Source organism: Salvelinus namaycush, chromosome 38, assembly GCF_016432855.1.
Source record: "Salvelinus namaycush isolate Seneca chromosome 38, SaNama_1.0, whole genome shotgun sequence".
NCBI lineage: Eukaryota > Metazoa > Chordata > Actinopteri > Salmoniformes > Salmonidae > Salvelinus > Salvelinus namaycush.
In genome coordinates this window covers 14,958,219-14,970,804 of record NC_052344.1, presented here as the reverse complement: position 1 = coordinate 14,970,804, position 12,586 = coordinate 14,958,219, and the positions used below count along the sequence as shown (strand labels likewise).

Here is a 12,586-nt window from a genome sequence, read left to right as displayed (position 1 = left end):
GATTGTGGACATTTTTAATAGACCGACAGGTAGTAATTTAATAAAGTTTACAACCCCAAATATGTTAACATCAAAACTATATTTTACAACTTCAGTTATGATATTCATTCATAACATACAGTAGATAATGTTATCCTTATCTTGTCTTCCACTTCTATGCCGATTCATTTTCTTCCTCAAAATCCTTCCTTCAAATGGATTTCAAGTCATTGCTGATCCTCCATCAGTTTTGTTTTTAATCATTGTTTTTCCCCATCGTAGATTACTTGGTCTGCTACCAAGAGCTTTCAGCAATTGTTGTTACTGGAACACACACACAGTGGAGAAGACAACACACAAAACAAGTATTTTATAAAGCAGTGAATTGAGTAATCCAAGTCCATACAGAAGAAAAACTACACTACTGCCTCAATCAGCACAATGCTTGTGATCCTCCGCTTAGTTCCGTATTTAATGTACAGCCTTTGATGTCCTGCTGTTGACGAAGTCTGCTTTCCTATATCCAGCCTACCAAATGATGAGAGGAAAACCAACACATTAGATGAATTAACAACTATTGTCACCACACCAAATGTTTCTTATCCTTTGAGGTTATACTGTGTAGGGGCCTCACCTTCCTATAGGCCCTGTGGAGCTCTGAGTGGCTCCACATGCTGTGTAGTAGGATGCAGGCTGCCTGGCCAGCCCTGGTGGGACCAAACCTAAAGGGACACAAGGTTACTGTCATTGGACATAAAAGGAACAGCATAAAGCAAGGAGAAGAGGTTTAACAGATTCAAATAAATTCCCTCCAATCCAACTCATAATGTTCAGGAATAATACAGTGCATTTTAAGGCCATCTGCAGTCTTTACATAGCATCAACCAACAGTGCCACATCGACTGTGCAGTTGGGCATCAGATTGCTACGTGCAGTATATCATGATGTGGTTAGTTGACATGTTAAATCCAGATAATGTAGTCAGCCTGGAACGCAGCCATGGTCTTCAGAAGCTACCCACTGACCCGTTGTCCTTTGCGCTGATGTTGATGATCTTGGGCAGCGCCCCGTGGTTGACGATGGCCCTGACGTGCTGCGTCTCATCCTGGCTCAGGTTGATGAGGATGTGGCACAGGGACACGGTCACCTCTGTAGGCAGGTCTGTGCTCGTGTCCGAGTTGGGTAACATGACCACCAGCTGTGGCAACAACTGTTTGACTACAAAGAAAGTGGAACGCTTCGTGAGAGATTCATTTTCTACAGCGGCAGGTTTTTATGCTTCTGTGCTTTTACATACACTTACAAGTCCAAAGAAAAATACTTTGTGGGACTTATGTAGGACTAAAACATTGCAGTTGATGAGTCAATTCACAGCTCACCAATGTGAGCGTGAAGCTCTCTGTGGCGTGAGATGTTACATAGCAGGGATACAGCAGTCTTCTTCACATCCATCCCTCCTTCCTGGAGCATCTTCATGGTCTGTAGTAGACCATTCTCCCGCTGTACTATGGTGTGGGCGATGGCCTGGGATACCTGCCCATACAGAGCCATGAGCCTAACATTATCACCAACTCACAGTCAATATAGTAATGCACAATATAGTAGTCACATCAATGTAATACTTACTATACACAGTCAAGTCATTACAATATAATAGATGTGTGGCTGTATTGTAGTTATTCCAATCAAACCCATGGGCAAATCAATTCCACACTCCCAGAACAGTACATAGCCCATAGAAATAAGATCAAAGATCTGTGATATAGCCTTACTAGGCCGTTCCCAGCTGTGATGTTCTGTAGGGCTCCGATGGCAGCCTCCTGAGTGTAGGGACGGATGCTGCGGGCCATGATTGACAGGTACATGCGCACAGTGATGGCGCTCCACAGCCACTCCATCCCACAGGGATTACCCTTCTCCTCCAGCAGAGGGCGCTTTGGTTCAAGACGCTATAGGACCAAAACAACCAGAAAACAGGAAGCCCTTTAATTAAACGTTAACTCCCAGATACCAGGTTTCACATTAATTTTCAATTAATGTGTATGAGGCTCTTAACAAATACATTTGTCAAAGAAAACCGGGCTTAAAGAGTTAGTTCAAAATGTATGCTTTACCACTTACCAAGGCGGATTATCCATAACATAGGAATCGCTCATTTTCTTTAGTGGTAATAACTTAATTATAACCAGATAGAAACAGTGCATGTCAAGTACATAAGGGCAACAACGATGATAACAGCCACGTGGGAGCCTACCTGGATGATTTTGGCACTGCGAGAGCCGAAACAGCCTGGGGTCTTGGTCTTTGGAGCCAGGTTGAGTCGAGACTCATGGAGCTCGCTGGCGTACTTCTGTGGAAGCTCCACCTGGTAGGAGAGGTTGTGTAGGATGCACACACAGTTCTCTGTGGACTGTGGGAGGAAAGAAGTGGTTCTGTTCAGGGGACTATGATTTTAAGATCAAACATTCTGCAGATGTCTATTGCAAAAGAAAAATATTGGAGAATAGAGCTGGTTCATGTTCTCAATATTTAACACTAAAGGAGAGATTAATACATTGTTCTAGAGACATAAATTAATAAAATATAGGCAAACAGTCTCATTTCATTTCCCTGTGTCAATATTTATTCCACCTACAAATGTTTAGTAATGCTTGTACGAAAATAAACAAGTGAACACTTTGCACAAAAGCTTAGCAAATGTTACTTTAGTCATTGTCATGTTCGTTTGTAGAAACGGACCAAGGCGCAGCGTACGTTGAGTTCCACATAATTTTAATGAAAGTGAAACTTAAGCAAATACAAAACAATATAAAGAATAAACGAACCGTGACGACAATGCAGTGCTAAACCGGCAACTACACAGAAACAATATACCATAACCCACAGGTGGAAAAAAATGCAACTTAAGTATGATCCCCAATTAGAGACAACAATTACCAGCTGCCTCTAATTGGGAATCATACACAAACACCAACATAGAAAATAAACCTAGAACCCCCCCATAGAAATAATACACTAGACTAAACACCCCTAGTCACACCCTGACCTACTCTGCCATAGAAAATACAGGCTTTCTATGGTCAGGACGTGACAGTCATTCACATGCAGTACCTTGTCATCAGGCTTGTAGTCAGCTATGGTCCCGCGGATGTAGTATACCAGTGAGTCAATAAGGTTCTCACACTGCCGCATGGCTTTTCTCCCTTCTGGACCAGCCGAGCTTATGTTTCTGACAACAACAATGACAGGTTGTCATTATCGCCACTAGGCAACAACATTGGCCAAACTGGCTAAATATCTATCCTAGCTGTTGGCCGGATGAGCCAAATGTTTATGTAGCAGAGAGATATTTGGAGTACTTTAAAAAGGTTCTGTTGTCTACAGTTAAAGCCATTAGAATAGGTCATTGAAATAAAATGTATCCGTGTTGAGATAGCAACATGCATTTCAAGCACAAAGGAAACGTAAGAAAAAGAGTAACAGGATGTATGCAGGTATGCAGGATATTGTTTCCAGCGCATTGCTGTTCCATCGAGGTGATGCTGCCTAGGCAGAAGTCATCATGCCTGTTTTGCCAGGTAGAAAGGAGTAACAGGATGACGCTGGCCTTTGAGGAACCTCAGTTCTCACTCATGATGAGGAGGCTGTCAGAGATAAATATAATATGCTTGACAAAGCCCTGTGAGATGTAACACTGTGGTGAGAGATGGATTGCACATGAACTGCCTGGGTCACCGTATAATAATCAGCGCCTTCAGAAAGTATTCACACCCCTTGACTCTTTCCACATTTTGTTGAGTTACAGACTAAATTTAAAATGAATTCAATTGAGATTGTGTCACTGATCTACACACAATACCCTGTAATATTAAAGTGTAATTATGTTTTTAGCAATGTTTATAAATGAATTCAAAATGAAAAGCTGAAATGTCTTGAGTCAATAAGTATTCAACCCTTTTACGGCATGCCTAAATAAGTTCAAGAGTACAAATGTGCTTAAGTCACATAATAAAGTAGCATAGACTCACTGTGTGCAATAATATTGATTAACATGATTTTTGAATGACTACACCTTCTCTGTACCCCACACATACAAGTATGGTATGTATGGTCCCGCAGTTGAACAGAGAATTTCAAAGATTGAACGAAAAAGACCAGGAAGGTTGTTTTTTGTTGCCAATGCCTCACGAAGAGCACCTATTGGTAGATGGGTAAAAAAGACATTAAATATCACTTTGAGCATGTTGAAGTTATTAATTACACTTTGGATGGTGTATTAATACACCCAGTCACTACAAAGATACAGACACTGTTCCTAACTCAGTTCCCAGAGAGGAAGGAAACCGCTCAGGGCAATAAAGTAAAACTGCAAAAAATGTGGCAAAGAAATGAACTTTTTGTCCTGAATACAAAGAGTTATGTTCGGGGCAAATCAAGCACTCTCCGAGTACCTCTATTCATATTTTCAAGCATGGTGGTGGCTGCATCATCTTATGTGTATGCTTGTCATTGGCAAGGACTGTTGTGCAGCAACTCACTGCCTTCCTGAAGACAAACAATGTATACGAAATGGTTCAGTCTGGTTTTAGACCCCATCATAGCACTGAGACTGCACTTGTGAAGGTGGTAAATTACCTTTTAATGGCGTCAGACCGAGGCTCTGCATCTGTCCTCGTGCTACTAGACCTTAGTGCTGCCTTTGATACCATCGATCACCACATTCTTTTGGAGAGATTGGAAACCCAAATTGGTCTACACGGACAAGTTCTGGCCTGGTTTAGATCTTATCTGTTGGAAAGATATCAGTTTGTCTCTGTGAATGGTTTGTCCTCTGACAAATCAACTGTACATTTCGGTGTTCCTCAAGGTTCCGTTTTAGGACCACTATTGTTTTCACTATATATTTTACCTCTTGGGGATGTCATTTGAAAACATAATGTTAACTTTCACTGCTATGCGGATGACACACAGCTGTACATTTCAATGAAACATGGTGAAGCCCCAAAATTGCCCTCGCTAGAAGCCTGTGTTTCAGACATAAGGAAGTGGATGGCTGAAAACGTTCTACTTTTAAACTCGGACAAAACAGAGATGCTTGTTCTAGGTCCCAAGAAACAAAGAGATCTTCTGTTGAATCTGACAATTAATCTTGATGGTTGTAAAGTCGTCTCAAATAAAACTGTGAAGGACCTCGGCGTTACTCTGGACCCTGATCTCTCTTTTGACGAACATATCAAGACTGTTTCAAGGACAGCTTTTTTCCATCTACGTAACATTGCAAAAATATGAACTTTTCTGTCCAAAAATTATGCAGAAAAATGTATCCATGCTTTTGTTACTTCTAGGTTAGACTACTGCAATGCTCTACTTTCCGGCTACCCGGATAAAGCACTAAATAAACTTCAGTTAGTGCTAAATACGGCTGCTAGAATCCTGACTAGAACCAAAAAATGTGATCATATTACTCCAGTGCTAGCTTCCCTACACTGGCTTCCTGTTAAGGCAAGGGCTGATTTCAAGGTTTTACTGTTAACCTACAAAGCGTTACATGGGCTTGCTCCTACCTATCTTTCCGAGTTGGTCCTGCCGTACATACCTACACGTACGCTACGGTCACAAGACGCAGGCCTCCTAATTGTCCCTAGAATTTCTAAGCAAACAGCTGGAGGCAGGGCTTTCTCCTATAGATCTCCATTTTTATGGAATGGTCTGCCTACCCATGTGAGAGACGCAGACTCGGTCTCAACCTTTAAGTCTTTACTGAAGACTCATCTCTTCAGTAGGTCATATGATTGAGTGTAGTCTGGCCCAGGAGTGTGAAGGTGAACGGAAAGGCTCTGGAGCAACGAACCGCCCTTGCTGTCTCTGCCTGGCCGGTTCCCCTCTCTCCACTGGGATTCTCTGCCTCTAACCCTATTACAGGGGCTGAGTCACTGGCTTACTGGTGCTCTTTCATGCCGTCCCTAGGAGGGGTGCGTCACTTGAGTGGGTTGAGTCACTGACGTGATCTTCCTGTCTGGGTTGGCGCCCCCCCCTTGATTTGTGCCGTGGCGGAGATCTTTGTGGACTATACTCGGCCTTGTCTCAGGATGGTAAGTTGGTGGTTGAAGATTTCCCTCTATTGGTGTGGGGGCTGTGCTTTGGCAAAGTGGGTGGGGTTATATCCTTCCTGTTTGGCCCTGTCCGGGGGTATCATCGGATGGGGCCACAGTGTCTCCTGACCCCTCCTGTCTCAGCCTCCAGTATTTATGCTGCAGTAATTAATGTGTCGGGGGGCTAGGGTCAGTTTGTTATATCTGGAGGACTTCTCCTGTCTTATCCGGGGTCCTGTGTGAATTTAAGTATGCTCCCTCTAATTCTCTCCTTCGCTCTTTCTTTCTCTCTCTCTCGGAGGACCTGAGCCCTAAGACAATGCGTCAGGACTACCTGGCATGATGACTCCTTGCTGTCCCCAGTCCACCTGGCCTTGCTGCTGCTCCAGTTTCAACTGTTCTGCCTATGGAACCCTGACCTGTTCACCGGACGTGCTAAAAAAGCCAACTGACATTTACTCCTGAGGTGCTGACTTGCTGCACCCTCGATAACTACTGTGATTATTATTATTTGACCATGCTGGTCATTTATGAACATCTTGGCCATGTTCTGTTATAATCTTCACCCGGCACAGCCAGAAGAGGACTGGCCACCCCTCATAGCCTGCTTCCTCTCTAGGTTTCTTCCTAGGTTTTGGCCTTTCTAGGGAGTTTTTCCTAGCCACCGTGCTTCTACACCTGCATTGCTTGCTGTTTGGGGTTTTAGGCTGGGTTTCTGTACAGCACTTTGAGATATCAGCTGATGTACGATGGGCTATATAAATAAATTTGATTTGATTTGACTAAGGAGATTTTTTGAATAAAAATAAACAGAATAGAGCTAAGCATAGGCTAAATCCTAGAGGAAAAACTTGGTTCAGTGAGCTTTCCAACAGACCCGGAGACAAATTCCCCTTTCAGCAGGACAACTACCTAAAACACAAGGCCAAATATACACTGGAGTTGCTTACAAAACAATATGAAATGTTCTTGAGTGGCCGAGTTACAGTTTTGACTTAAATCATCTTGAAAATCTATGGCGAGACTAGAAAATGGCTGTCTAGCAATCATCAACAACCAATTTGACAGAGCTTGAATAATTTTTTCATTAATAAGTAGGCAAATATTGTACAATGCAGGTGTGCAAAGCTCTTAAGAGACTTACAGAGAAAGACTCACAGCCAACGGTGATTCTAACGTATTGACTCAGGGGGTTGAATACTTATCTAATCAAGATATAGTGTTTTATAGTGCAATATTATATATTTTTTAAATCTTCCACTTTGACAGAGTATTGTGTAGATTGTTGAATAAAAAAATAAGACATCCATTTTAATCCCACTTTGTAACAACAAAATGTGGAAAAAGTCAAGGGGTGTGAATACCTTCTGAAGGCACTGTATACCATTTAGCAGAAGCTTTTAACCAAAGCGACTTACAGTCATGCATGCATACATTTTACATACGGACGGACCCGGGAATCGAACCCACTGTCCTGGCTTTGCAAAACGCCACGCTCTACCAACTAAGCTACAGAGGACCATCAATCAAGAAATTATTTCATGATCATTCCAAACATAACTACTATACCCCTTTCTGCATCCCACTGCCGAGTGTCTATCCCAGGCTGCCCTAAGATGGATCCCTAGAAATACACTGCTCAAAAAAATAAAGGGAACACTTAAACAATGTAACTCCAAGTCAATCACACTTCTGTGAAATCAAACTGTCCACTTAGGAAGCAACACTGATTGACAATAAATTTCACATGCTGTTGTGCAAATGGAATAGACAAAAGGTGGAAATTATAGGCAATTAGCAAGACACCCCCAAAAAAGGAGTGATTCTGCAGGTGGTGACCACAGACCACTTCTCAGTTCCTATGCTTCCTGGCTGATGTTTTGGTCACTTTTGAATGCTGGCGGTGCTCTCACTCTAGTGGTAGCATGAGACGGAGTCTACAACCCACACAAGTGGCTCAGGTAGTGCAGTTCATCCAGGATGGCACATCAATGCGAGCTGTGGCAAAAAGGTTTGCTGTGTCTGTCAGCGTAGTGTCCAGAGCATGGAGGCGCTACCAGGAGACAGGCCAGTACATCAGGAGACGTGGAGGAGGCCGTAGGAGGGCAACAACCCAGCAGCAGGACCGCTACCTCCGCCTTTGTGCAAGGAGGTGCACTGCCAGAGCCCTGCAAAATGACCTCCAGCAGGCCACAAATGTGCATGTGTCAGCATATGGTCTCACAAGGGGTCTGAGGATCTCATCTCGGTACCTATTGGCAGTCAGGCTACCTCTGGCGAGCACATGGAGGGCTGTGCGGCCCCACAAAGAAATGCCACCCCACACCATGACTGACCCATCGCCAAACCGGTCATGCTGGAGGATGTTGCAGGCAGCAGAACGTTCTCCACGGCGTCTCCAGACTCTGTCACGTCTGTCACATGTGCTCATGTGCTCAGTGTGAACCTGCTTTCATCTGTGAAGAGCACAGGGCGCCAGTGGCAAATTTGCCAATCTTGGTGTTCTCTGGCAAATGCCAAACGTCCTGCACGGTGTTGGGCTGTAAGCACAACCCCCACCTGTGGACGTCGGGCCCTCATACCACCCTCATGGAGTCTGTTTCTGACCGTTTGAGCAGACACATGCACATTTGTGGCCTGCTGGAGGTCATTTTGCAGGGCGCTGGCAGTGCACCTCCTTGCACAAAGGCGGAGGTAGCGGTCCTGCTGCTGGGTTGTTGCCCTCCTACGGCCTCCTCCACGTCTCCTGATGTACTGGCCTGTCTCCTGGTAGCGCCTCCATGCTCTGGACACTACGCTGACAGACACAGCAAACCTTTTTGCCACAGCTCGCATTGATGTGCCATCCTGGATGAACTGCACAACCTGAGCCACTTGTGTGGGTTGTAGACTCCGTCTCATGCTACCACTAGAGTGAGAGCACCGCCAGCATTCAAAAGTGACCAAAACATCAGCCAGGAAGCATAGGAACTGAGAAGTGGTCTGTGGTCACCACCTGCAGAATCACTCCTTTTTTGGGGGTGTCTTGCTAATTGCCTATAATTTCCACCTTTTGTCTATTCCATTTGCACAACAGCATGTGAAATTTATTGTCAATCAGTGTTGCTTCCTAAGTGGACAGTTTGATTTCACAGAAGTGTGATTGACTTGGAGTTACATTGTGTTGTTTAAGTGTTCCCTTTATTTTTTTGAGCAGTGTACTTGACCACAGATACTACATAGGTCAGTGCCAAACACACAAATGGACAATAAACGCCTTTGTCCAGACCAGACGACCTACCGGAGGCAGCCAGTGGCATTGTAAAAGGTGTCTGGGTCAGCCAGCATGCCATCTTTGGGGTTCTCCCCCTCAGACAGGCCTGAGCAGGGCACCAGCACAGAAGTGGTCAGGATCTCCAGGGCCTCTTTGGAGAGATGCTCCTTCAGCAGGTCATGGGAGGATAGGTTCCACAACAGCCCTGTGGAACATGTTTCATTCTTAGGTTACTACTGTGTCATTACCATTTTACCATGTAAGTTCATGTCAATCACATATTCACAAAGCGTCTCAGAATAGGAGTGCTGATCTAGGATCAGCCCCCCCCCCCCATTCATTGTTATTTAAAAGGCTAAACTGATCCTAGATCAGCTCTCCTGCTCTGAGCAACTTTGTGAATACGTGCCCTGGTCATTAATAAAGTTCTACGACAATTTCTTTTAGATCTACACGAGCAGGTGCTCAAACTAACCAGTGAGCTGCCGCCGGGTCGCTATGTCGCGACTTCTCCTGAGCAGACGCAGTGTAGGGGCCACACCCTCGTTGTCCTTCACCTCCATCTTGTTCTCGCTGCTCTCGAAGACGACGTTTCGGAGCGCCCCCGCTGCTATGCGCTCCAGCTCCTCGCTGTCGCTCTGCAGCAGTTTGATCAGCCTGGGTATACCGTGGAGGTAGAACACCTGGGGACAGACAGGCAGAGATCTTCATCAACCCTTGTTTCCTATGAAGAGTGAGCTCAACATGAATTTCTCATGCGAATCACCCACATAATCTCAATATAAATTTAAGGGAAAATACCCCTACCAATCCAATTATTTGAAAATGGCACATACTGTATAGTCAACATCAGCTGTATTGTAGGCCTGCAGGCTGGAAGCCTTTAACCTTAATTGAGCGACCAAGGCAACAGTAGTAGAGATGGGCCCCAGCTCACCATCTTCTTAGCATCAGCGCTGTTGAAACATTGGTTTTGAATAAAGCTGGCAGCAGTGATCTGCATCTCCTCATTCTCTTGGCCCAGCAGGTTCACTGCCCTCTCCAATGTCAGCTCAGGCACCTTGCTCTCTGGCTTCCTTTGTATGGGAGAGAGCATTGAAGAGGAACTTCCAGTCAATGACACATTCACTCACTTTATCAATCCCAAAGGCTGATTCATCCAATTTCTCATCCTCACAACACTTTCCATTGTATTCATTTATATACACCCATTACAAAATCTAGGTAAATCATTGATCTGAAACAACAGATAAGCAACTGAACCACCGATAATTCTCTGTAAGACCCTTTTACAATAGCTTTAGTGCCAGCCTAGATAAGCCACCGAAGTCTGGAACCAACAGGACCCTGAACGGCCATAAAACTGCTAAATAGCTAGTTACATAGTTAACCAAATAGCTACCTAGACTGCATTGACCCTTTTTGCTGCTGTTGATCTATCCTAGTCACTTTATTCCTAGTTATACAGTATGTACATCTCTACCTCAATTACCTCGTACCGCTGCAAATCAATTCGGTACGGGTACCTCGTGTATATAGCCAAGTTATCCTTACTCATTGTGCATTTATTATTACTATTCTATTATTTCTCTATTTTCTTTCTCTCTGCATTGTTGGGAAGAGCCTGTAAGTAAGCATTTCACTGTTAGTCTACGAAGCATGTGACAAATAACATTTGATTTGAGTTGTTGAGAACTAAATTAATTGCCAGATGTAATCAACTACAGGTTTGTGTAGAACACATAAGCCGTCTTACAGCGCAGTGACGTCATTCACGTCTGTCTGCTGGATCTCTGGCTCCACCGCCTCCCTCTTCTGGCACATGTCCACCTCCATGCTGACCAGCGAGGCTGGGTACGAGCAAGGCCATTTGGCTCCCACATGCTTCTGGCTCTCCCTCCCCACCTGGCCCAGCCAGGCCAGGCCCTCTGCTCTCTGGGTAGCATTGAATGACCCGTAGCCTGTTTGTCTCCTCGTCCCCCTATGAACCTCCATCAGGTAGGGGCTGTTGTCGGTGCGAATCGCAGGGCTGCTGCACAGGAATGAGTGGTCTGCAGAGAGGGGCTGAGGACCTCGAGTCTGTCTGAGGGACTGGCCCCAGTGGTAGTTGCCGCCGTTAGCCATGGCGTGCGTCCTTGTGCTACGGGCCACTTCCGAATGGGCATAACGTTGCATCAAGTCTGTCCCATACGACCGCTCCACTGAAGTCCCCATCATGGGCGGCTGGCTAGGGCCGGGTAGAGTGTAGGTTCCGAAACGGAGTGTCCTGTAAGCCAGATGGGAGTGAGGTAACTCAGGGCTGGTGACTGGGGTCAAATCCACCCTCTTAGGTGGACTTCTTATATTCTCCTTCAAAGACGACAGGCTGCTGAAGTCCCTGCCTCCGATCTGGCTCAAAGGTGAGTGTGTCTACATGGAAAGGTGAAAAGCAGTGGTTGCCCCATTTCAGCAGGCTTACAACTGAATCAACCATAAAGAGATTTCTGTTAATAATGCTAAAACATCTGTGTAAAGCTGTTGCATATAATAATTAGACAGTCGTGATGACTCAAAGCAACACAAAAGGTTTAGGGAAAAAGATCATACAAAATGCTCTCTCTGATGTCTGAATAACCACTGTTCTGTTTGTATTGTTGCATCATCCTGTATTGTGTGTTTTAAAGCCACACTTTAGGTTTCCTTTAGGAATAATAAAAGGTATTATTCAATAAAATGCAGTTCAATTCAATTGTCTATGTGAGATGAGAATTTCAACGTTTGGTAGAACAGACAAATGGCCGATAAATATGTCAAGTGTGCGAGGAGGAAAGGCTTTATTTGTCACATTTTTGAGATAGATACCCATCTCTGCCCTATGGGCTTTGGGCTTACAATAGCTGCACATCCTGGAGACTATCCAATTTGTTTTTATTCAAACCATATGCACATTCAAAGTACAGTCAAACCAGGTACATTCAAAACCAACACAGCCCACAATTTATTTTAGGGACAATAGATACCATCTCATTTTCCTGCTGTTTCTTGTGAAGTTCATCACCTCGGTGACCCACTAAATAGGGAATTCAAGTTTTTTTTTAAATATATACACTTCACGTAACCTCCAGACACATTGCACTTGACTGCCATGGAGGGTGAAGTCCCTTGCTCCGGAGTTGAATCACGTAGCTGTTCATTCTAGCATTCAGGCTCTCTGATTAACTAAAGCACCTGTGACTGTGGATAGTGGGTTGTGTGTATATTAAAGGAATGGCTTTACCTTCAT

General features: G+C 44.5%; 1 protein-coding gene across 1 annotated transcript; it reads right to left on the bottom strand.

The window, feature by feature from the left end:
* Window positions 1-432: 432 nt before the first annotated feature.
* Window positions 433-12,586, bottom strand: LOC120031862 (plakophilin-2-like). Its single transcript, XM_038977675.1, has 12 exons — window positions 12,581-12,586; window positions 11,081-11,733; window positions 10,262-10,400; window positions 9,800-10,007; window positions 9,352-9,529; window positions 3,091-3,208; window positions 2,222-2,389; window positions 1,752-1,913; window positions 1,359-1,512; window positions 1,005-1,197; window positions 614-701; window positions 433-507 (listed from the first exon to the last, which is right to left on the bottom strand). The coding sequence occupies exons 1-12, from the start codon at window positions 12,584-12,586 to the stop codon at window positions 451-453; spliced, it is 2,124 nt and encodes a 707-aa protein (XP_038833603.1). The 3' UTR covers window positions 433-450.

Bases quoted from the DNA above. Each gene is read 5' to 3' on its own strand.
- LOC120031862 (XM_038977675.1), bottom strand. The intron at 1,914-2,221 runs GTGGCTGTTATC...CTTGAACCAAAG, and splicing joins TCATCCAGGTAGGCTCCCAC to CGCCCTCTGCTGGAGGAGAA. The intron at 508-613 runs GTGAGGCCCCTA...ATCATTTGGTAG, and splicing joins TCCACAGGGCCTATAGGAAG to GCTGGATATAGGAAAGCAGA.